This window comes from Amphiprion ocellaris, chromosome 2 (genome assembly GCF_022539595.1).
Source record: "Amphiprion ocellaris isolate individual 3 ecotype Okinawa chromosome 2, ASM2253959v1, whole genome shotgun sequence".
Lineage (NCBI taxonomy): Eukaryota > Metazoa > Chordata > Actinopteri > Pomacentridae > Amphiprion > Amphiprion ocellaris.
Window position 1 is genome coordinate 37791188 of NC_072767.1, and position 26213 is coordinate 37817400.

Consider the following 26213-nt stretch of genomic DNA (forward strand, 5'->3'; position numbering starts at 1 on the left):
CTGCAGCAAACACAGACGAGCGTGTAATATAAAGCAGTTATTGCTTTAAGTTGCTGTTTCTGTGAGAGTGTAAAACCTGTTTTCCTCGGTCCACCCTGCTCTCGCCTCAGGCTACAGCCACTCCACGTGAGCCTGAATCCCTCTGCTTTCATTAAAACCACTTTCTTAGACCAATTACACCGGCAAAAATGCTTCAGAGCCCAACTGCAATGACGGAAAAGGTCACAGTAAATGCGCTGCAGCCTCCAACGTCCCTAAATGATTAAATGAATTCCCGCAGTGGTCTTTGCCCAGCGGCTGTCGGCACATTATTAAACACAAGGCCGAGGGGCCGTGAACCTCAGAGGCTGGATTAGCAGCATGGACATACATGGAGCTGTTGCTGGTTGGCTTCATTCACAACGCCGACTGTGGAAGAGGGTGGGAATGTGCTACTGTTGGTGAAAGTCATGCTCTGTTAGGCTTAAGTACAGTACATCCGGCTGCTGAAATACACCGGCCAGTCTCTTACGAAACCGCATGGCCCGAGGTTTCCGTCAGAGATGATAAGAGCTGTTATGTCTGCTTTATATGAAAAGGATGTCACGCTTGGAGGAGAGATTTTCAGGGTCTTACATAAACCTGAGATCTAAAAAATATCTTTTGAAATGAGAACATCAGGAAAGGTGAACGTTTAAGTGAAAGTGTGGCCTCTTCGCACTTAAATGCAAGCCCACTGACAGGCAGTAATAACTTGATTCTACACAGGCTTTTTGTTATATTTGTGAGCAATATTTATTCACGGTGTTCTGTATATCTACCATGAACCTGAAATTACCTGCCAAAGCATATTAAGGAGAAAAAAGAAACCTCTTAGGCCAATAGCTGAAATGCGGTGGCAGCTTATTTGAACTGTGACATAATACTCTGACATGGAGTTTTATCGTCTTTGCTCAGACACACTCTGTTGAGCGCAATTTCTTCAAAATATTCACATTTTAGACACGCTGTCAAAGAGCATCACCCGCTCATACGTTTTGACTGCTCAAACAAACACACACACACTTTGCTTACCATGTAGTATCCAGGCAGCAGTTTCTGTAAGAACTCAGCCTCCTTGTGCATCACAGTCTTGATGATGAACTCGTCATCCTTTGTCAGATAGAAGACTGAACCGCTGGCTCCAGGATTGGACAGCTCGATCAGGGGTTCATTACATAGGGAGTACTGCAGAATCACACAGAAACAGAGACTCAGTGTCATGAAAACTGCTGCAATGCCACATAATAAGGATAAACTTTAAGGATAAATTTTACTAATCCACAGTGGGAAAGTTCACCGTTACAGCAGCTACAAAGAAAAAGTATAAAAGCAGTGCAGGAATAGATAAGAAAAAGAAACACAGTGCAAAAGTTGCAGAAAAAACATTATATACAGATGATTAATAGCAGTATTTTCTGAAATAAAGTCAGATAAGTATAATCATCACTACCATTTTAATCAAATGTCATGTGAAAACAAGTATAGTCTTGCCACAGCCTAAGTGAGCTTAGCAATCAGCAAAAATGGAAGCCCCGTTTTTATAGCCTATAATTCTTTATATTCTGGGAAATTAGCCCTATCGAAAGTCTGCTGAATTAGCTACTAGCAGTTTTTAAGACTTTATCAGGAGTTTAAATTCTGAAGTTACAAGGAATTAACTTTGCTTTTCATTGATTTCAAAGGGATTTGAGAGCGCGTGCTCAGTAAAGACATGCAGGATGATGGTGTCCTTGTAAAGTGTAGGTCACACTGGATCTTAATAACTGTGTAGGGTAGCTGTGTGGTCAGATTTGACTGAGCTATGACTCAGAAAAGAAGTACCTTGAGAACTTTAATTGTTTTCATGTACTGGCCACTGAAGGTGCCTCAGCTGTGGATTTTGTTCAGCAGGTTAAATCAGCTGCTTTCATCAGTATGCAACTCTCCCTTTACCTTCACACAGTATCTCCCTGTGTACTTGAACATCTCATTTAGTACCTCAAAGTACATGTAGCCAGTGGGGATAAAAGCGGGGAGAAAAATGAAACTCTTCATTAGAAGACTCCTCTGATCTCTCACTGTTAACAGCACATTAATGAAACATACCATTCTGACTACAGCTCTCTTAGATCAAAATCTGTGAATTAGAAGTCGCCCGCTGTGCTGATAATAAGCTCAGTTCATAAACACTGCAGATCAAACTAAAACAACAGCATGCTGAGACGCTATAAAACTGAACCCAAGTTCTGTTCCTAATGAAACATATCGTCTGCAGAAATATACATTATAGTGGAATTATGAGACAAAAATTATGTTAAAAAAAAAAAAAAAGATTGGCAGAAAATTAATAAACAAGTACAGAATGTGATGTGCTAAAACAAAGATAACGCACACATGTAAGCTAGCCTCATTTAGAGTTTAAATAATGAAGGTGCTTTCAAATTCTAGCGTTGTTAATAACACACATCAGCCTCCTGCTGATGTGATGATTTGTTCAGCTCATCAGCCCATTCACTCCTTTTATCTGTGCTGCTTAAAAGCTGCCCACACACTGTTCTGGGAACAGGCAGACATTTCATTTAGTTTTTTTACGCATAAAAGTAGAACAGGACCAGAAGACAATGTTAAAAATTAAGAAAAAATCCAAACATGCAAGCAGCGGTGTATAAAAGTCGATTTGAAGCTCTCTTCATCTTCTTCTTCAGTCTAATTCAACAGACAGGTAAGTCTTTTTGTAGAACTGATCAAACAACCTTACACCTTCAACAGAAAGCACTGCCTAACAGGCTATTTAATTTATTTAACTGCAGAATTTTTAGCCATAGCTTTGCCTCTTAAACAGAACACTAAAGCAGGACCATCGTTGCTTTTTGTTCATCTGTTTTCTTATCCTTGCAATGAGCCAAAGAAGAGAATTCCTTCAGTCTGTTGAATCACATGTGGAGCACATGCTTGGGTTAAGAACTGTAACAACAAATCAACTAGTTGATTGACAAAAATTATTCTGCAGCTGTTTCAATAGTTAATTGTTTTATAATTTTTTTCAGCTAAAATGCCAAACACTCATTGTTTCCAGCCTCCTCACGTGTGAATATGTTTTCTTTGTCCTATATGATGCTGAACACAATAAATGTGTGTTTTGAACAACAGAATCCACTAAAAATTACTAAAATTACACCATCTAACATAGACAAAAACTGGAAAAACAGAAAGAATCGTCAGATTTTCAATTTTCTGACAGTCTTTGAACTACTCATCTCTGATGTGCCATTTTAAGGGAAAACCTCGCAATATCCGAGTTTAGATTTGCATTGTTTGATCAAAATCACTTTATTCTATGACTTATTTTAAAAAATAATCAACAATGAACAGTTTGCACTGAGCCGATACTGTAAAAAACAAAAGAATTCGTGTAGCAACTGCAAAGTAATTAGTGAGAGAATTGTGGCTAATAGTCACATGACAAAAATTCTGAGACTTTTTTCTCAGCTTGGGCTGAACAGCAAGCTTTGTTTACACAGAGCAGAGAGGAGACATGTATGGAAACATATGGAAAGAAACTAAAAGTGCAAGTAGTGAAATATCTGTAGTATGTAGAGTTGCCATTTTTCCAGCACTGGTAGGACGTGGGGGCTTTTGGAATATTGTTGTACATGTTAATTCTTGGTTCTTTACATTTTTGTAAAATCAATTAAAAAAGAAATCAAGCCTTTTTCTCTTTAGGAATTTTGCATTACAACTTTGTAATGAGTTAACTCCACCTCTAGTCATAATTGTGCTGTCTCCATAGAGATGCAGGAATATATACTGCAGTAAAAATTAGCCCACATTAAGTGAAAAAAATATGACAAGAGCAAAAAAACACCCCAAGAAATTGTTTGCTGTTTAGATTGTAAAACTGGGCAATAAGACATACTATTTTAATATACAACTTCTGGCTATGGAGAATTTTAGAAACCATTTATCACTCTTGATTGACAAAACAATGAAAAAACAGATAATGAAAAACTCAGCAATAGAAGCTATGCATGTGTGGGCACCACTGGATCTCTGCTTCTCTACTCTGAAGAGCAATTTATAAGCATGAACCAACTACATCAGCTGCCTGTGAACACCAGCTCACAACTGCTCATCAACTTGGAAAAGGTCAGAGTTTCCAACCAGGAGTCTGTTGCCAGCCAGTGGGAGGTCAGTCACAGACTATGACTCATATGTCGACTTGTCTAACCTGACATGCTGAGGTCACAGAAGGATTCTTTCAGGGATTTCTATACAGTTTATACATTTAATGCATGTGTAGGTTTGAGTCTGGCTGTCATCTGTTGCTTTTTGTGATCGCACCGGCTTTGCATTTGACCTTGAAAAAGTACTGAAAGATTTTTTTGTTCCCCACTCGAAACCCCGGGACACCCAAAGTATCACACACACCAAATGTGTTCCACAAAAATAAATGAGAACACAGTGAAGCTTATATAAAGATGCTCCTCCCAAACACCTCATTAGGGCCTCGATGGAAAGCTGTTCTGAAAATTGGACTAATCTGTTGTGGGAAGGTGTAGAAAAACCCCAGGAACGTTAGCTTCTCTGGAAAGGATTAAGTGTCACATAAACCTGAGTCCTCTAATTAGCAACACAATCTATCAATTAGAGCATCCAGGCCACATGATGTTATGTAATGTTAAAACAAACAACCAAGCAAGCTGGTAAAAGGTTTTACGATAGGGAAAAAAATGAACATTTCTGATAATTAATTTTTGTGTCTTAATAAACTGATTCATAAATAATATTAATAATGAGTCTAGTAGCAATTAAGTGATGATATGTCCACAGATGACTTGTGTGGACATATGGTGATGAGTGAGCAAAGGCCAGCTAAGAGAGAAGGGTGGAAAGCAGGCGTGATGTGGTGCTTCCACGTGGTTAGTGCACATGGAGCATGCATAAACACTGACTAAGCAGTATGTCTATAGACTGCTAGACTGCTCAGGGCTGCCTCCAGGTTCTCCTCGCTGATGGAGAGAGACAAGCTGCAGATCGTCCTTTCCTAACTTCCTAAACATCCTCTCTCTCTGCCTTCGCTGTCTCCTGGCTTCTTGGCCTCATTCCTCCCTTCTCAGCTCTCTCTTAACATCCAACTTTTCATTAAGGGTTCACATTAGGGATGTCCGATATTGTTTTGGTTTTTTTTTTTGCCTATAAGCGATATGCCGTATTGTCCAACTCCCAATTTCCGATTCCGATATCAACCGATACCGATATCAATATATGTGGGCTAGTTAACTAATTTTAGGTAACATCACATATCTCCTGCTGTGGAATTAACACATCATGCCTAATTTTATTGTGATGCCCCATTGGATGCATTCTCAAATGCAACAAGGCTTTCAGATGTAAACACTGTCTGTGCAAAATAAGAAAACTACTTCAACTTAAGTTATGGAAAAAAATGCCTTCTTTTTAATCGAACTGTCTCAAACAACAGTTCACACTCTCCCTCTCTCCCTCTGAATCTATTACAAAGCACTGGTTCTGCCTCGCAAAACCAATGCTTTGCAGTCATTGCAAATCGCAAGTTTAAAATCCAAGGAGACACTTGGAAATAATTCAAAATCACAGACATATTGTTAGTCAGGCACAGCAAGCTTGTTGCTGCAGTCACACTTGCTTACATGCTTCACGCCACAGTTTGATGATGTCATCATTTGCGTGCCGGTAAATGCCGGCAAAATCCAGGCATTATTTTATCGGTTTTCATGATAGGCAAAAAAAACCTGATAACAATATTGACCAATATAACATTTTTATGCCAATATCGGGCTGATAATATCGGTGGGCCGATATTATCGGACATCCCTAGTTCACATCCTTATTAATTTCCTTTCAATCAAATTTCTCCCTTTGCATCTTTTTGCTTCAAACTTTCATTACATAGCTCTAATCTGAGGATTTTCTAGAGACTTTAATCAATTTAGGGAGTGAAATCTTACCAGGTAGTCGTCCGGCCTGATGCCAAAAAGTTCTCTGAAGTAGCGGAAGGCCACAGGAGCATAAGTTTTAAAGCGGAAGTCCGGGAAATGATGGGCTGGAGTGAGATTGCTCCCTTCACTACAATACAAAAGAAAATCAGTCAAGAAAAAAAACACTCTTTTGGCAGGTGTACACATTAAAACCACAACTTCCTAATTCAGTGCACTAAAGGGTTACTGCAGTTACCTGGGGAAGAAGATGCTCTCCACCACGTAGAAGTCCTGCATCAACACATCTCTCTCTGGCTTGGAGCTCAGGTTGCCCACCGTGTAACCGATGCCCAGCTGGATGGCACCTTTCAAGGCCGACGATGTGGTCTGCGGAGGGAGATGTAGTGACTGAAATACCCGCCCCTTTTGTAACCTCAGAATTTCCTGTTGTTATTGTAGTTTGTATATGATATCCAATAAAGTGTTCAATATATCATAGCCTATAATAATATAGCAAGAACATATTTTTACATTGTATTCTTCTTTACATGTTTAGAACCACAAAGTATATCACAGCTAATCCATGTGCAGTCTATAGTACCTTCTTGTAAGTAGTTTCCCCTGATGCATCCACCCCTCTGTGGCCAATCTTCTTTCCCTGGCCTGGCTGGCCTGAGGATGAGGGCATCTGATGAAAGAGAAAGACACAATAGATTTACAGCAAAGGAGTGTTTGCACCTGTTCACTATCACAGTTAATTTAAATACTAAAGACTGGAGAGTGACCCAGTATCGAGAAATGAGAGCAATTTCAAGCTTTGATGTTTGTTGTTGCGCAGACCAGGGGTTCGCTGTGAAACAGCATTTAAACTTTGGTTCATCTGGTCTCAAGGATCTTTAACTAGTACAACTTTAGCTTCGTAATTGAGCAAACTCACACTGTGCATAGCATGAGGTCTGCTTTACTTGTAATTTAATCTGATTTAGATAATGCTTTCATTGTAGAAGCTGCATCGGAGGGCTTAGATCTCATCCGATGTAAATACTTCTAGTGCTGTTGCAAGTAATGTAAGCTTTTTTGGGTTTAAATTGGCATTTAGGTAGATTTAAATACTCCAGACTCCAATTAAGCAAACTCTATAATGGTTTTTATAGGCTTGCTTTAATGTACTGCAATGTATATAAAGTGCAGCATGAAGGAGATTTATCAAATACGGAGGATTAAGATCATGTGACCAAGCGGTCCAGCAAAGCATACACAATTCTTTTAAATACTTTGTGCTGTCTGCTAGTATGTAGTGTGTACTGACATGTGTGGGAGAAAATTAATTGAGCCAAATGTTAATTGAGCTACATCCCCACATGAAACGTTTACTGTGTAGTAGAGTAGGCAAAGACGAAGCACTTATTGATGTGGATGATCAAACAAATAATTAGAAGAGAAGATAACAGAGACAGATGGTGGCTCACCTCTGTGATGAAGGCTTTCTTAGCAGCAGCGTCTGAAAGAGACAAAAAAAAAGGGACGGAGAGTCAGAGATTGGTTGGTAGTCATTGTACGATGGAAAGACTCCATTACTCAACATCATTAGTGCTCTCCGTGACAAAGATGAATCCCAAAGGGTGGACGCAGCAGCCCAACATTATGTAATAACAGTGTCAAACAGAAGCAGGGGCCTACTGGAGGAGCTACAAGGGCACAAAGTCCTTTATGAAGCCTCATGTTTGTGACGGAATGTGTTTTTTTGCCAGCGCGGCATCAGTCATCATCATTCTGTCTGACGGTCAGTTAGATAATCCACCACTTCTGCTCAGTCTCCAAAAAATGACGTTGTTATACATATAAACTACCAGCTCAGTAATGTAATGAAATACTTTTTGCTTGACTATGCATCACAAATATGTTTCAAATCAACACATCTCTGCTCTTCATTTTATTGCTTTAGTTCTTTTCAGCCAACCAACTATGCATAAGTTAGAGAGAAACCCACCCTGGTTACCCTGAAAATGGAGAAGCTTCAAACATTCTGTGTATTTTGAACCAAACTATGCTATTTTCATAAACCTAACCAAGTAATTTTGGTGCCTAACCTTAACCAAGCGTCTACCAGGTAGTTATCATTGTAAAAATGCCAACTAAAGTGTGAGATTTTCCTAAATTTAACCACGTAATTTTGGTGTCTAAACCGAAAACTGACAGTAAATAACAAGTGAAAACAAAACAAATCTTAAAGAATAATGGTTTCACACAGGAGCCAAACCTCAGTCTCCTTTGTGAAAGTTATGTTGCTGACTTATACCACCAACCTCCCCTCCTAACTACTTAAGTAGACTTTGCGGCTCCTTCAAACTAAGAGCCTTTCTTACTATATAACAGTTTTACCTTTTGGTGAGAAAGTTTTATGCAGACATTCACAATCCCAACACGATAAATCCTATTTTTTCTGGTGACCCCAAATATTTGAGGCCAATCATAGCTTTACAGAGCTGCTAGTGTGGCACCCATAGAGTCTTGCTTCAACTCCATAAATTAATATATAGTAAACCGACCTTACACTGTAGGCCAAGCCAAGATAAGCTCAAAGATATGTGATGAACAACTTCCACTCATGGTCAAACGCTAAACCCAATCAAAGTCACATCTTAGGTTCAAGGTAAACATACATACATAAACATACACAAATTTTGACAGAAAAGACACACAAGTTGATCACAAGACACTACTTTCCATAAAAATGAATATGGTAAGAACATTTCAGGTTGTTATGAGTTTGATGGACTGCTAGTAGACGATATACTAGCACTCTTCAGCATTCTTTACAAGGCTAATATACTAATAAATGCTGTTTTCACACACTACTACAATCTAGAAAATCTCAGAAGCAAAGCAGTCTTACATCTGCTATGTTATTATAATTTCTACCCTAATAACAGGACGTAGGCTGCTGAGAAAGGCAATCACAGGACTGTTTTCACCAAGCTAGGCTTGAAATAGATGCATGATTACAGACATGTAACACTCTGCATAATAACGGAGAGAAGGGTGAGGAAGGCAGGAAAGAGAGGACACAAAATGAGCAAATGAATGATTGGAAGGAGACAGAAAGAGAAGAAGGGAGAGGACTTCAGACCGAGAAGGAATTAATCAGCCTCACTCATGTACAGTTATTATCATAACTATTATCATTGTCAGCCGCCCAGATGGTGGGGTTTACGAAGAAACTGCAGCGACACAGTTGGACTGTTGCGAATAAATAAATCAAGATACGAGCACGATTGATGAGGTTTGACAGTCCTCATTTTTAAACACTTTCAGGCACCAGATGGAGCGGCAATACTAAAAAGATGTTCTCACAGCCGTGTCAGTAAAGTTACAACAGCTCCCATACTGCTGAGACACAGGTTCCCTATTGCTTATGCCAGGACAGTAGATTTGATTACTGCGGGCAAGATTTTCTCTTTCACTCACTGCTGCACATACATATTACACCCCATCACAACAAAAGAAGAGGAGCTGGGTGACACAGCAGTGGGAGAAATTGAATCCACATCAGGGAGTCGACTGTATGTCATTGACATAAAGTATATTGTGTAAAATAGTGATTGTTTTGACTGTAAATGATGCCACAGAGCATCCGGAGTAAGTTTGGCAGCATGAATAATTCTGGTCATTCAGATGGGAGAGAACTGTATGGTGGCACTTGAGCAAAGCTTTTCCTTTTTACTTTGTTAAATCTCATTTTGAAATGAAAACTTGAAGTATTTTAAATTTTCCGTGCAACAAATCAGTGGCTACATTTTGAATGTTGTAGGAAGTGCTAGACCACTGGTTTTTCTGACTGAATAAATGAGCGATTTTCTGTCTATCCGCGGCAGACGAGTAATTATTCTAACTAGATAATTTGTTCTCACAACCCATAGGACATAATTATCTGTAAGACACATAGACAACCAGGTGTGCTTTCTTAGAGAAGCTCATTAAAGCCTGTGTATGCAAACAGTAGGAAGTGACTGACATGGTTTTTCCAAGACCAATATCATCTTTGATTATTTGTAATCAGACAAAACCAATATTTAGAACAAATACACATTTGCAGTAAGAATGAAGATTGAAGTTTAGAATAACACAAATTCTAGCAAAAAAATAAATTGAAATGCTTTTGCTTATTTATACTTTACACAGGTTGAATTGAAAGCAAACTTTTCAACATTTATCCTGTTGTGCTGATAAGCCATTGCACTCAGCATGACATGCAACCAATCAGGCAGAACTTTGGGTGGGACGCTGCTTAAACCACAGATTGCTGATGATAGATAAAGAGAGGTGGTTGCTTTAGAGTCAAAGAAGCACATTTTAAAATGAATGTATTTTTATCAACAGTTAATTAAAAAAATGAGCACGTTGGTATAGCTTGAAGTATTTGTTCTGTAAATGTTTAGTAGGGTGTTTTAGAGTGGTTTTGGTTTAAAACTTTTTCATTCTACAAGCACAACTTGTTTTTTCTAGCACCTTGACGGTTCTCCTAGCAGCATGATTTGAACATTACATTATTAGAATATATATATACACTACTGTTCAAAAGTTTGGGGTCACCCAGACAATTTCATATTTTCCATGAAAACTCACACTTTTATTCATGCGCTAACACAATTGCACAAGGATTTTCTAATCATCAATGAGCCTTTCAACACAATTAGCTAACACAATGTAGCATTAGAATACAGAAGAGATGGTTGCTAGTAATGGGCCTCTATACTCCCATAATAGTCATTTACCACATTAACAATGTCTAGGCTCGATTTCTGATTAATGTTATCTTCACTGAAAAAAAACATTTTCTTTCAAAAATAAGGACATTTCTAACTGACCCCAAACTTTTGAACAGTAGTGTATGTATATAATATCATTATATTATATGTGTGAGCTACTGGGTTCCTGGAATTTCCCCACGAGGATGAATAAAGTGGACGTCTATCTATCAATACAATTACCAGTTCAAGACATACACATTCTCCTGAAGAAACTACAACTAAAGGATAAGTATGACATTGAGATTAATGATTTTCTGTCTCGACACTTTGGAGACTTTCTCCTCTAACTAGAACACTATGATTCAGTGTTTTCCTCCTCAGCTGAGACACTAACAGCTAACCTGGATGACCCCTGTGTCGCTCAGGAGAGAGATAGCATCCTCGCAGCTTGACTCTGTGTTTTGCAGCTGAACTGATATCCAGCCTCTCCAGTCTCTGTGTGTGCCTGCCTCTCATGGATGCCCATGTGACTGAGCCACTGAATAGCCAGCTTGCCAGCCCTCCTCCTGCTCCGTCTCGCTATCTCCCTCCCTCTGTCACACACATATTCGTAGGGAGATGAGCAAAACCAAAGGGTGCCAGTGAGAGCTCCCTGCAAGCTGGAACATCCAGGGAATAAAATTTGGGGAAGGAAAAAAAAACATGCTGATGAAGGAATGTTTGCAATGCAGATGATTACAGAGGAGGCTCTCCTGTTTTCCACCATGCCTCACTTCACTATTCACTCTTGTCCGTGTGCACATGCATGTGATTGGCTGGCTTGGTTTGGTTCCTCCATGTCTCTTCTGTCATGTCCGAGTGCCTGTTCCTTATGTATTTGCATGTGTGAGTGTATGCCATGTAGCTTATTCACATCTCTTTCTTTCCACATGCCTGCACCTGTTCAGACAGTCCTCAGAGTGTGAATGTACACAGACGTATGCGAGTGTGGTTTTAACAAACTGGGAGTGTGCATATTGATTGAACATGTATGAGTCTGGCTTTATGTTCATGCATGACAGTTTAACCAGTTGCACAGACCAAATTGGACTCCTACAGTGCTACTGGATGGCTGATGTTCTGACAAGCGACTATCAATATGTATTTGTTCAGATCGTGCAATACGCAGCAGCCTGTGAGGTTACTTCAAGAGAAAAACGTTTAAGTCAAATCAAAATTTAAGTTGTTGAGGATTTGATACTTGAGGATTTCATCTATGATGCCCGCCCTCGCAATAGCAAGTAAAACCAGATTGAATCCCATTACTATGAATAAAAGAAATTGTGGGAGAGCACAGATAGTGCTAGTGAGAAGAGATGTGTGAACGAGTGAATAGAAGCAGAACTACATTTACATTTTTAGTTACTTAATTGGTATTTATGCAAAAAAGAAATTTAATTATATTATCATTACAAGCACCTAATTGAGAATGCACAACCATGATGCCCTGCAGCTTTTCATGTAATTCCTAGCTGATATAAGAACAGAAACTAAGAAACATACAGATAATGAAAGCACACTGAGTCAATCAAAGAAGAGCAGAGGAAGAAGATATTTGGGAGTTGTTAAGGGAATAAGTCAACACATCTGTGACAACAAAATACAAAAAAAACAAAACAAAACAAAAAACCTCTGCCCTGAACCAGGAGTCCTATGTGATAACATGCCATCTGTGTTGTCATCCCTCCATTTACCGTTAACAGCTACCCTTGTGATCAAATGGTAAGAGGCTGGGGAATGAGGACATGGGGAAAAACAGCTCCTACTCTACCAGTATGCTGCAGCAGGCTGTAGAGTTCTTCAGGGGATGGAACAGCAAATAGACCTTTCCAAATAAACAGCTCCTAGCTGAGTCTGTTGCCTAGCTCTGCTGCAATGTGTTGGTTTATGGCTTATTCTTACAACCCTGAGGAGGGAGGGTCACTACCAGCTGGTGATAGTCATGTGAGGCGAAGTGAGACACAGATTTATTTACATCATTTTAACGCATAAACCCACAGTTTGATGCATGAATAGAATCACGTGTTCACACCATAGTCGGCACGTTTATAAGACACTGGTGTCAGCTTCAGCAGTTCCTGGTTGTTTCCAAGTTCATATGTGAACAAGCAAACACACTCCGAAGAAACCACAAACCAGACCTTACATATTTTGTAGCTTACCTGATTCATTTCAAGAGTCATGTATCACCTCAGTGTATCCCACATTTACTTTGCCATATATGCAATCATACCTAGTCGGTGATTAAACACCAAAAAACTCATCTCTGTGTGTGAGTTTTATCCACAAAAATAATCTCCGCCTGCCTCAAAATGGCTTAGATGTAGCTCTAAACCACTGCTTTCTCCATCGTCAAAGTCGAGCACACCAGGTCACCTAGAACTGTGCTAAGACATTATAAAAATTCTTCATGCTACAAAATCATAACTTAAAATATTTCAGTACTTCAGCCACACAACTAGAAACCCGTTTTGAAGAAGAATGACACAGAAAGCTCTACCATGCAAGTTAACAGTATTAGGTCCTTACATTTGTCGATTTCCATATGAATATATTCAGGTTAAAAAAAAATTATTTTACCTCGATTTTAGGGGTACCTTGCTTCTGACACTTAAGATTTTAAAGCTGATTTCAATAATAATGGGAGGTTTTTAAATAATTCATTAAAAGATTCATATATCACTCCAGTGCATCTCATGTTTACACTGCCTGTAAAGCATGTAAACAAACAGTTCATCACATCACTGACAAGTCCATCTGAAACTCAAAAAAGGATTTGACACAGTCCAACTGTGACAAAACACTCAAATGTGTGATAAAATCCTCAATGCTCATGTAGTGTAGTTATAAAAGCACCATAAGAATAATACAGCCTGTGTTGTGCTACAAGCCCTTCAGCACAGCACACAAAATGAGATGTCTGCAACAATAACACAGCCATATAAAAAGCCATAAGACATGTAAACACACGTAAAATGGATCTTTGTCCAAACTTGCTTTACGATGTGCAGGATAGTGCAGATCCTAAGAGGCCTACTGACTGCTGGGGGGAAAAACACTATGTAAGGCTTGAATCCAACAAGGGGTAGAATCTCTCTGCCCCACTTCTAAATGACTTCTTAGAACCTTTTCCAAATTTATAGCACTCGTTCATTAAAGTCTTTCACATTAATGCCACATCTGATACTAAGCTGTTATAATGACCTGTGATACTTCCTGTCCTTGACTTCAACAGTAGACATATAAAGACGAATCTGCTCTTGCCTCATGTTGATATTCCTCACACACGCACTTTTCCTCCCTCTTGTTTCCATGGTGCCTCAAATTGAGGTCAACCAGCATTTTTATGACGAGTGCACGTGTGCCTGGAATCAACAGACAGATGCTGCTTTCCACATGTCCTTTCATGCTGCTGTTAAATAGGGCATTAGCACAGCTACACAGCAGTATATGTTGCAATGTACACATACATGTGCATACAGACTACAGCTGGTAGCTCACTCATAAACACAAGCATGCATGCATGAACAAAAGCAAAAATAAAACCAGCAGCTGCTTCATGTGACACAAGAAAAACCAACAAATAATAAAACTCCATAAAAATACATTCTAGAAGTAGTCTGCTACTTAAAATTGGGCACAAATTATTGGGTTATGCAATTAATAAGCAACCTAGCTGCCAAGCGCTTTGAAAAAAATGTGCAGGTATACAAAGATAATTGGTGCTATTTTAAATACAAAGGCTGGTCAGACCAAATACTAAATTGATTTAGGGTTTTTTACATTTGGATTTTCAAAGCATCCGTACATTTCCACATGTGCACAGTACCGCACTTTAAAAAAACACCATGTCTATGTGGTAGCTCAGTACACCTCAACCACAAAATGAAAAAATAACAAAAACTGACCAAGGTGTAAACACCTAATTGTTTACATCACATACTGTAGGCAGCATTGATGTGTCTTACTGTCTGACCCAGATGGGATCAATAGCGGGACTCCCTGAGGATGAGCTAAGTCTCTGAAATGTCTGTTTGTTATCTTGGCAGAGGCTAAGTGAGAGGGTGCTCCAGCTATGGATTGGGTGTTAATTTTTCATGTCACAACAAAGCAGCATTTGATTATTGTGTCAAAGTGTGCCTGACCTGACTTACAGAAAGCACAAATCCATCAGTCTGTCAATTTTAAAAGAGCAGAAAAATCAACAAGGCAGCCTACTCGGTACAAAGTGGAGTACAATATACATGCAGCTCTTGTGACAGCATTTTGCACCGTGTACAAATCTGTCGGATTGTAATATTATCCCCAACAACAACGTGAGGATGTTGTAGAGGAGAGACACATTTGTTTTCTTCTGTCCGGGATGCTGCAAAAGTTCAGACAGACTGAACACATCAAAAATCTCCTTTTTGTTTTCTTCAGAATATGTTAATTTATGGTTAACTGAACTCCACTGAAGAGCATTACGCAACTGCTGTTTAGAGAAGGCAAACTGATCCTAAATCAGTGTCATGAGGCCATTCCACCCTTGAGCCCTTGATCTCAGTAGCAGGCAGTGGATTTTTCCATGAGCACACCAGCCAACCAGTAAGGTTCTCATCATCAGTCGCTGGCCTCAGTACACAATAGACAAGTAGAGACAGTAAAACAACCTAACTGAGTAGGTTTGGATGCACATGCTGCAGTTGAGTCTTATCACATCCTTCATGATATTCATATTGTGATGTTTACTTGGTGCACACACTTAATGATCTCCAGGCTCCTAGTAACTCTTCGCAGGCTTCATTTTCAGCCACCTTGACATCTTCATTGGTCTCTGTAATGAACTGAAGTTATTTTATTGCTGCTGTAACACTGACTAGACAAGAATTGGCAACACAGACAATGGAAAAGCAACAAGTGATACTTTGGAGGCTACAAGAAAGTGGAAAGAATAGCTATCATTTGAAATCGTCCTAATGTGTGTCTGTGCTAAGCATAGTTATAAACAGGCCTGAGTGAGAAAACGATCGCAATAAAAAAATTGTTTCATAGAATGTTCAATGCTTCCACTTAAATGCATGGATTCAAACTGCTATAAAAGGCACATGATAAAGGCGAAAAGTTCACATATATGAGCTAACCCTAAGTGTGCTCTCTTCTTGGGTCATATACAGTTCATTATAGCCTCAATATTGAAGCCCCTCTATCCTCCCCGTGGCTTCCATGAGGGTTTCCCAAGGCAGGCTAGTCTGAGTTCCACACCCAGGACTCCATATGTGTTATTCATTGTTGTGTTAAACATTAACTGGGCATCTTTAAAAAATAGCCTAAAGTGGTTAATTCTAAGTCATAAGGTCAAATTCGAAATAATCTTTCATTATAAAAATAAATATGTCATTAAAAAGCATCAATAACTGCTAAAATTGACTGAAATCAAACATTTTATCGTGATAAATTCTCAGCTGTGTTGCCCAGCTCTAATAACAAATACTCAATAGAAGTAGAGCTAACAGGTTATTAGCTTAGCTTAGCATCAAACTGGAAGTTAGTGTGATTTTGTCTATATAAGAAAAAAATGCCTAATTTGTTTTTATGACCTTTAAAATTATACTTTTATTTTCTCTCTGAAATTCCGCTCATCTTCACTGACATGCGCTACGGTGGTTCAAGGCAAAGCAAACCAGTGCAAATGGAAAACATTGATCAAACACACTGACAAGGTGTTTATGTGTCACAGCACCCTGGTTTCTGTCCCAGTAATCCAATGTGAATCCATATCTCATGCCAATACATGCCAGGATACCAGTGTAACGTCTGTGTGTGACTCTAGCGTCAATAATTCCTCTATAGAAGCCATTTCTCCTCCATCAACTTCTTGGATCGCAACGCTCATAATTAAAGAGTCATCAACTTCCTAATGCTAAGCTTTTCAAAGAGGCTTTAAGTGTTCCTCGCAATTACGGCATCGTGGCAAAATAATATCCTTACGGCTTATCCTTACTGCTCCAGCCTGTAAACACACACAGCGCAGAGAGACACACACTGTCAATAATAACTACACTTCTCAGAAGAAAAATTGGTTGAAGAAAGCTCTAAATATGGTACCACAACTAAAAGTGGAACGATGGCGTCGCTGCAAATCCACAACTTTCTCAACACAACGCATTCCCTTCAGCATTCCTTTGAATTACTGAACGACGTGCTGCACATAGAGGGGGAAGGCCACTCTGTCCTCTGTTGTCAATGCACATCGTACACTTTGTTTAACACAGTAGAGGCAGTGGGCGGCTGGAGAGGACGGCTTTTTACTACACCGAGTCAGCCATTATGATCAATGCCACCATGCAAGGAAGCGGGTTATTAAAAAGCTTCCTGGCAGCAAGTGGCTGGAAAAAAAACAACACAAAAAAACTCCCTTTGAGACACTTAGCTTGGAGCTATGATGAGTAATGCACAACAGAGTCTGCATAAAGGCAAATATAAACATAACAATCGTTATTTACTTAAGGAGCCACTAGTAGAAATAGTGTATGTACAAGTTAGACGACTAATTCATGAATCAATTGGTTAATCATCAGGAAAGTTACAGAATGCTATTTTTATAGTTGATTAACTGCTGTAATTGCGTGTTACAACTTGGCCACTACTAGTGAACTCAGGTTTATTCCTTTTTATATGAAACGTTGGGCCTTAAACCAGTCCATCAGTCTGTCCACAGCTCCAGGCAAGACTAAAATATCTCAAAAATATTTGATGGATTGCCATGAAATTTTGTACAGACATTCATGGCCCTCAGAGGACGGCGTTACATGGACCTATAAGGGGAAATACCACTGCATGACTGCATGTTATACTGTACTTTATTGCTTCTTAAATCTATATTCTTGTCACAAAGAGCTCACTAAGAAATTCTAAGCGTTATTACTAAACTGCAAACAGAAAAGGACGAAGCACAGCACCTTGTATAGTAATACAGTAATACACCAGGGGATTACTATTAGGGCTGAGCAATTTGGAAAAAAGATCTGATTTTTCTGACATGATATGTAATGTAACTTTTAAGTAAAGCTTCATACTATCTGTGTAAAAAAAGCGTGACTGTCACACAAGTAGGATGGAATGAACTGGTAACACCTTTGTCATGACAGTTTAAACTGTGAGTCAGATGCTACAAAATGTACAAAGTGTGGCTATAAAATAATGAAGCTGTGTTCATCTCAGTCGATGCCCTTAACCACATAATATATATTGATCAGTAGGCAAGCATAAACAATCCATGAAAGTTTCAATCTGCTTCAATTTAAAATAAAACTAAACAGCATTAGTCTTGCTACACTGGCAATGCAGTCATAGTGCACTAAAAGGGATGATGAACAAGAAACAACAGTTTTACCTGGCTTTTACATATTATTTTCACATAGTGAAATCTGGTACTGACATGCCGTTGCACGTTAACATTACCATGGTTACCAAATGTGCATAAACACATCGCTTAAATATAATACAGTGCTTACCAAACAGTTCACAATCCGATTAATTCCTGCTAAAATCACACATCTACTGGCAGAATATCCAGTGGTTGGTCACGTTGCTTTCAGACAGAACTGCACCAGGCTCCACTTAGAAGTAGACTGAGACCCTGTCTTTCAAATGGTCTTGGTTTGGTTTTTTAGTCTGCACCAGGGTTTGATTGACATTTTGACCTGCATAAATATACTGCACTACCACGTCTAATTCACCAGACTTTGTACTTACCATACTAAACAGGTTAGATAAAACCATCCTTCGTCTTGAGCTAATTACAATCAGCACTGACTGACTGAAGTTCATGTGAAGGTCTGCCAGTCGATTTGAACTGGGTATTTTTAAGAGGCAACCTGATGCAAGATATTCATAGAACAGCAAACTATTGCTGAGCTGTAATAAACCAATTACTCTGAGCCATTTTTAGAGATGGCAACACACACACTCCCAGGACACCAGGCCTCGCTGTGGTTTAGCCACACAAACCCTGAATCTCCTGAGGTTTTGTAAGTGTCACAGACAGACAGCAGCCCACATACAAAGCCAGCCAAATCATGGTCACTATTACTTTACTATCCCTAATCCCAATCCTATTCTCTCCGGGCTACTAGACCAACTGTCTGGATTATCAGGATAAGATGGCACTAATGCAAGGACAGGTGGAAGACAAGAGGCCGTCTGTCTGTTTTTCTAGGTTATTCGATCTGCCTGCTCTGGTTCTGCGCTGGGGCAACTGGTCGTAAAAGACAGACACTGTGAAAGCATTAAAAAGACACTGTATGATTATTGCAGGATTATTTTATATACTGGGGATTGGTTGCCAATAGGAGTGGCCAGTCTGGACAAAAGATCACATAAAGATCTTTTAGCGTGGAACAACAATCCACAATCTGAATCCCAATGCTCCCCACAAATGTATTTAAACTCAGGTGATCACATGATTGCTTATACCTGTGGCTGCCTGGAAACAAAGCCTGTCACTTCAACTTGAGGCTAAACTTACAAATTAATGACTCCTGCTCCTGATTGTAGTCTTTTTTTCTGCTTTGATTGCTTTGACGCTTCTTACAGGATGTTGGTTTGCTCATCGCCATTTTTCGTCCATTATGTCTTCTGTTTACAAAATAAGTTACACCTCCAAAATGAGTCGTGCGTACAATGAGGGTCACCCTAATTATGTCAAGTTTTGACAGCACTGCTATGATGCAATCTGTACAGTTTCTCTGCAAACCAGAACATCTTCTAGATTGAAATCGTCCACACAGACGTCACACTGCCCACCTCTACCTGTCAATAATTCACATTACCACCCATTTTTGCTGTCCACACCAACTTATTTGATGTTCATACTGACAGCAGAAAGTGGCAAAAATGACTGGCCTGGCAGTTACTGACAGCAGCTGATGGTTCTAGTCTAAATCCTACCGGCGTTTTGGAAGAGCCCGTGACAGTTACATCCTAATTTCACACCGTGGACTGGACTAATGGAACAGGTGGGTATGAAAGTGCAATTTTTCCTCGGAGAGGCCTGAAAGCTCAATGGACTTTGAAATGGAAATTCAAGGTGAGGGGATGCTGAGAGAGCTGTTTTCATTAAAGGGGATGTAGATTCTCAGCCAAGTCTGATGATAGAAACAGGTTTTCAAACACATCACAGGGACTCAAACACACGCGTACACAACCAAAAGTAAAGAAAAACAGCAACCTCTGACAGTCGGCTATGTAGACCTGTGTGTTTGTGGGAATGTGATGCTTGCCCACTGCATGAGTCAATATGCAGACTGAGTCAGTAGAAATACAGATGAGAAGTAGTCGTAATTAATATTTCTGTGTTCAAGGATTCAATTAACAAGATCTTGCACGCACTCATTAGTGGGAAGGTCTGAAGGGTATTAATACCTTTGGGTTGATATGCTAAAAGTGGCTGTGTGCTATAGTCCCACAGGGAGGTCTTGCTGCTCATGGAGAAACAGTCAGGGTTGAGCTGCAGCACCCTGTTTTCTGGGCAAAGCTAAAAACAGCACAGTCCTCTCGGCAAAATGACACACACATGCACACAACTGCTCAAACTCTTATGCAATTTCAGCATGTTTTTCATTACTGAGCTCCTAGATCAGAACTGAGCTTAGTGATCCTTGCTGATCCTCAAAATACAGTGAAAGCTATCTGCCGAGAGAGAGAGAGAGAGAGAGAGAGGTCCTTTTACGGACTGTGGAGAGGAGCACATGTGGAGTCACGGGTGTGGAACTGACAAAAGAAATAAACAGGGTGGTGATCCGCCCGACTGCTGTGTGCTGCCACGTTATTGCTGAGAGCAGCATCTTCGCTAGCAGTGGTGACTCAGTAGAAGGTAATCTGTTCTAACTACAGAAGGAACATAGTTGCACAACAGCGTAGGTCACTTTTGCTCCTGTCAGTCACACACCTGCACAGAAAAATCTACAGACACCTGCAGATTTAATGAAGCAGCTTTGTTGAGCGCAGAGCTGAAACCCAGTCTTCAAATCAATCTCTTGTGTCCCTTGCGAAGGTGACATATGAGTGTAGGGCTGGGCGATATGGCCTAAAAAAAAAAAAATCTCCAATTTTTTCACAAAAAATCCCAATTCACGATTTATCCGATTTTTTTTTACCCCCTACCTAATCCCCTCAGGCCAGAGTCCAGTCTACTTAATGCAAATGAGCTGCAGCCCTCTCCAGGTAAACACACCTGATTGCAGCTGGGAATGCGCTGCATGTGGCATGCTGGTCCGGTTGCGGGGCATTTCCCGCTGCGATCCGGTGTGTTTACCTGGAGAGGGCTGCAGCTCATTTGCATGAAGTAGACTGACTTCTACTTTATGCAAATTGGATGCTGCGTGCGGAGAACTACGGGAGCCCAGCGGGAAGGCGTTGGTGGCGGATGTTGATGAGAAAATCGATTTTCATTAAAACAAATCGACATTAAGTACAAAGTCGAATTAATCGATAAAATCGATTTATCGCCCAGCCCTATATGAGTGATTTGTTTTTCTACACACCTACATTACATTTATATTATATTATCCTATGATCGGGAAGCTGCGGAGCAAATTACAAGACAAGCTTTCAGAAAATTGCACAGGATAATTGCTACTTCAATTCGCGAACAGCAGCAAAGCAAACTTATCTGCAAGTCAGTTATATATTTTGGAAAATGGTTGTCATCTGCCGTCATCTAAATGCTGTGTTACATTGCATTTATTTCTGTTTGCACATTGGACCTGCCGATCTTAGACACCTACACTGCCATCAAAATGAAAAGACAAAATACCAACTATGAGGCACTATTGGTGTGTGTCGCAGCCTCGGTTATACAGGTTATCATATTGTTAGGTGTACTTCATGATTTACCATTATATCTACAGAAAGATGCCTTGATCTCTCATGTATAGCATGAGACTGCACCATGTGCGATTTCAAAGCAAAGTAGTTTGCACAGCTATTGGAGGTCCAGACGAATGCTCACAGAAAAATTGATAGACACACAGCAGCAGCCTTAGCCTTTTGTAAAGCACAATTGCAGCAAATAACACAGCTGCTGATCCAGCTCAAAAATGTACTGAAAATGACCCTTTTTCTCCCAAAATGCCCACAGAATGTTAAAACATGAAGGAAACAGATTGGCATAAGTAGAGAAAACCTGAAGAGAAGTGTGGAGAACTATTTTTTCCTGAGTTCCAAGGAAAGCAATAATTACACACTGATGTCATTTTGAAAACTGAACATGTTACAGCATGACAGCAGCACAACCTTACAATCTGTGATATATAAACCTTGAAGAAGGACACAATTACACACCTGTAAGTAGAGAAAAAGTGTAATCAATGTACAATCTCAGAAAAAGCTATTTAAAAATCAGGTATAAGGAAATAGAAAGGAGTGATGGAGCATTTATTACAAACACAATAAATGGAAACTGAGAAAATTAATTTTAGGATCTTATTGCACATTATTACGTAACTAGTTCTGCTTATGTCTGTATGACTCTTATCAGAGTTAGACATCATGGAACATTAAACATTTGCCTTTGATGATGTTGCCTCGTAAATGGAGCGATTAAAGCGCTGCATAAAGGCAGCAAATGGTCTGCTGAGGACCCAAAAAGGACGCCAAAAATGGCAACTTCGCATCCACACCACTTCAGAATCAACACTAGAGCTCCTTGGGGTTCCTAGTAGTAGAACTGCCAAGTCTGAAGTAGACTAGATGAGCGTTTGTGGAAAGAAACAAAGAACAAACAGAGTTTCCCTCATTTATTAGTGAGATAATAAGGCCTCTGACTTATGGAAGAGTCTATAACAGGGAAGCAGAATGAAATGGAATTCTCCCACCACAACCTTGACTTAATATTGCAGAGCAAATCTGCACCTGCTTCCCGAGGCAGAAAATTTTCACTACAAGACACGTGTTAGTAAATCATGCAGATAATCAAATACACTGACAATATCCTATCTCATTATTTGCACAATCGTTCCCTAAATGCATTAGCACAAAGGAGAGCCATAGGGGTTATACGGCATGTAAGGTGTGCTGACAGCTGAGCTATATTTCATGATAATACTCCTGTTTAGTAACTAAAATACACCTCATAACAGTAGCTACAGAGCGCATAAGAAACTACAGTCAAAAAGACCAGTTAATCCTTCCAAGAAAGACAAATCTGACCAATCAGGGCAGTAAATCTAGAAACTCTCCTTAAGAAGCAATCTGTGGTGCAGGAATCACAGTGACACAGTGCAGCCACGGTTATTTAAGTTGTCTCTGCTGTTTTGGTCCACAGCAAATTCCTCATCACATAAGATGGGAGTATTGCTTTTTATAGGGTCACAACGAATTTGCCAACTAGGCCCACACTGTTTAATGAATGAACACATTTTCTCACTGCTCAGACCCTATTAAACTTACATAAACCCTGCAGCATCTTTCTCTGCCACTTTGCATGGCTCCGCATGCCATTCACTTTGAGCATGCTTTACCTGATAATAACAGACAGATTAGCCCTGTATTCTAAAATTACTGCAAAAATCTGAAATCGTGTGATTTCTTTGGATTTTCTGGAATTGTTGATTATTCGTTTGGTCTATTAAGTCAGAATATAGTAAAAATTGTCTATTACAATTCCCATTAATTCAAGGGGGTGTCTTAGATGGTTTGCTTTGCAAGATGAGCAGTTAAAAATCTAAACATATTTAATCTAATACCAGAAGATATTAAGATAAGCTACAAATTGTCACACTTTAAAAGCAATCAGCTTTAAATTTCAGTCATTTTTGATTTAAATATGATGAACAGGGTGTCCCCATGGCTTTAGATGCCACCAATAAATTCTGAATCTTTGATATATATTCTCCCTTCTTTCCTTTCATTTGCTATCATCTCTCCATTGGTTGAATGTTTAATAGAGTGAAAAGAGAAAAAAAATCAAATAAGTATTGATTTTTCAAAACTGGTGCTGACAAGTTTTCTCTCCATTGACTAATTAAGTGATCATTTCTGCTAAACTCTAAATAAATATAACTTTGACATTCAACTATTTTCATAAATAAACAAAAGGCTTGATGCTTAAATGGATGAAGAGGAAGACATTACAGATCAGCTAAACAAAAAGGCAAAGAAATAGGTGCTAGCGGGTAATCATTTTAATCAGCTCTCTGAAAAGCTTGTCTAGCACTAGGCTAAGCATATACTGGGCGAGACGGACACAAGCACAAACTTTACCAGTCTATCACAGGGCTAACACACAAACACGTTGACAACTGAGTACTCGAATGCTTTCTTGGTAGAAAATAATCACCACTAATTCCACGTGGCTGGTTCCGATAAGTTTGACAGCTCCATGCTCGTCTCACTGCGCTCATGCTCCAGGTGCTGCTTATGAAATAATAATAGCCTGCATAGTGGGAACAGTAACTCCCTTAATTGAAAACAGCAGGCCTTTGCCTTATTTCCCCTCAGAGGGGAGCTAGGGTAGTATGACTTTGCAGTCATGTAAGTGTGAAACCGAACCAGAGCTTCATTCTGTGTTTTTTACAGCTGCAAAGTCACCACAACAGAAAAGAATACAGCCAGAATTTTTCATGCATCTTTCCAGCAGGTATGGCTCAGAAAAGGAAAACCCTGGCCAAGTACAAGGACAGACAGCAGCAAAGCTCCTGCCTCTCTGTGGTGTCTGTTTAAAATAGCTACTGTAGCACACATCCCCCACTTCCAGGCAAAGTCAGCAGCACGTAAGATGTAACTGAACTGCGTCATCATCTACGTTAAAAAATGTGACATCAAATAACCTGGCAGAGGGTCAAAGCTCTATACATGCTGCTCGAACAGGGATGCAAACTGAGCGAGCATGCACTGCGACAGAGGGAGAAAGAGAAAGGAGCTGAGGGAGACCTTGCCGAAGAAATAAGGAGGAAGCAGATGGATGGTAAATTCCACAGGAGGCAACACACCCTTTGTGCTTCTGTCAGCAATTCTGACAGGCCATGCCTAAAGTGGAGAATAGGGAAAAACAGGGAGGGAGGAGGACTGATGGATAGTGACAAATGAGTGGTTCAGCTGAGGGAATCACTTGCAGTGGAGGAGGTAGAGGAGTTGTGGCTCACTTGTGAGTAAAAGGAAAGGAAAGGAAAGGAAAGGAAAGGAAAGGAAAGGAAAGGAAAGGAAAGGAAAGGAAAGGAAAGGAAAGGAAAGGAAAGGAAAGGAAAGGAAAGGAAAGGAAAGGAAAGGAAAGGAAAGGAAAGGAAAGGAAAGGAAAGGAAAGGAAAGGAAAGGAAAGGAAAGGAAAGCTAACTGTATGTGAGGTTGAAGGTGAGAGGAGCTGACTTCCAGTGTGGGCAGGAGATAAGTGAGATTAATTCTGTCATGCTGATGGGAGACAATGGGGACAAATTGCGGCTGCCTGAGGATGAGAAGCTTTGAATGGGACTAAATGCTCAGACAGCTATTTAACAGCCAGCTGTGACACCCACACAACGCTGTATTCACACATTCAGAGCAGCTGGGATGCGCAGTAGGATTTGCAATTACACTTACGCAGGATCTGACGTTAACCAAACGCCTGAGTTGAGCTCTTTGACGAGTTACATGAACCTTTACCATCTTCAGCAGCCAATGAAAATCAAACTCTACTTCTGCAGCTGACATTACCATTTATTCCCATCAATCATTTTCCATTATTGGAAGTGCAGTGCTACAGGAACATCCACTGACAACATAACATCACCAGTGCACTATCATTAAAAATTAGGAGTCCTGGGTTACACATTAAACACAGGTAAACAAACACAATTTAGTTGAATTGCCGTTGGCCTTTCCCTTTAAGACCCTTCACTAGCAGATGTTACATGGGAGTCATTGTGTGAACCACAGCTACCCCTCCCTGTTACAGGGCTTATCAGACAAACTAGCTTAACCTACAAATGCCTTGTATCATGGGAGGACACACACCACAATATAAGTGGTGCACACCTCACCAATTAAATGTAAAAGCTTGCCTTCATTGGAGGAAAAGAGGAGGATGTGTTCAGATAAAACTGCAACAATATGAAATATTGTGCGGCTAATAAATTCAAACTGTGATAGAAATATGATAGATTAGTGTAACTTCTGATAATATCACAATCTTAGAGCTGATGTATTTGCACATCCATTGATATGGATTAACATTATGATAATCTGCTGTGTGTCAGCCTTATGGAATTGAATAACTGCTCTTCCCTGATTAAAACTGCTTCCCTTATGTTTCATTGTATATGTATTTTGCATGCATCTGTTTTCAAAGAGAGAACGTTGGCTGCTTTAGCCAGGAATTTTTTCAAGGGAACATATTACTGACCAATACCAATGCATGAAATCCCAGATATACAGCAGTAATCTGTTTATTTACTCTGCTGCAGCACATGCATAGTGTTTACCTGATAATCAGCCTTTTGGAGCTATGTAT

General features: G+C 39.8%; 1 protein-coding gene across 4 annotated transcripts in view; it reads right to left on the reverse strand.

Moving 5' to 3' along the window:
- Window positions 1-26213, reverse strand: part of pip5k1ca (phosphatidylinositol-4-phosphate 5-kinase, type I, gamma a) — a 57468-nt gene that overhangs the window by 27652 nt on the left and 3603 nt on the right. For all 4 annotated transcript variants that reach the window (XM_023262544.3, XM_023262543.3, XM_055018107.1 and 1 more), the window contains exons 2-6: window positions 7427-7458; window positions 6559-6645; window positions 6214-6344; window positions 5988-6105; window positions 1054-1206 (exon numbers count right to left, since the gene is read on the reverse strand). In XM_023262544.3, the coding sequence (XP_023118312.1) occupies window positions 1054-1206; window positions 5988-6105; window positions 6214-6344; window positions 6559-6645; window positions 7427-7458 (521 nt within the window). The remainder of the gene's footprint in view (window positions 1-1053; window positions 1207-5987; window positions 6106-6213; window positions 6345-6558; window positions 6646-7426; window positions 7459-26213) is intronic.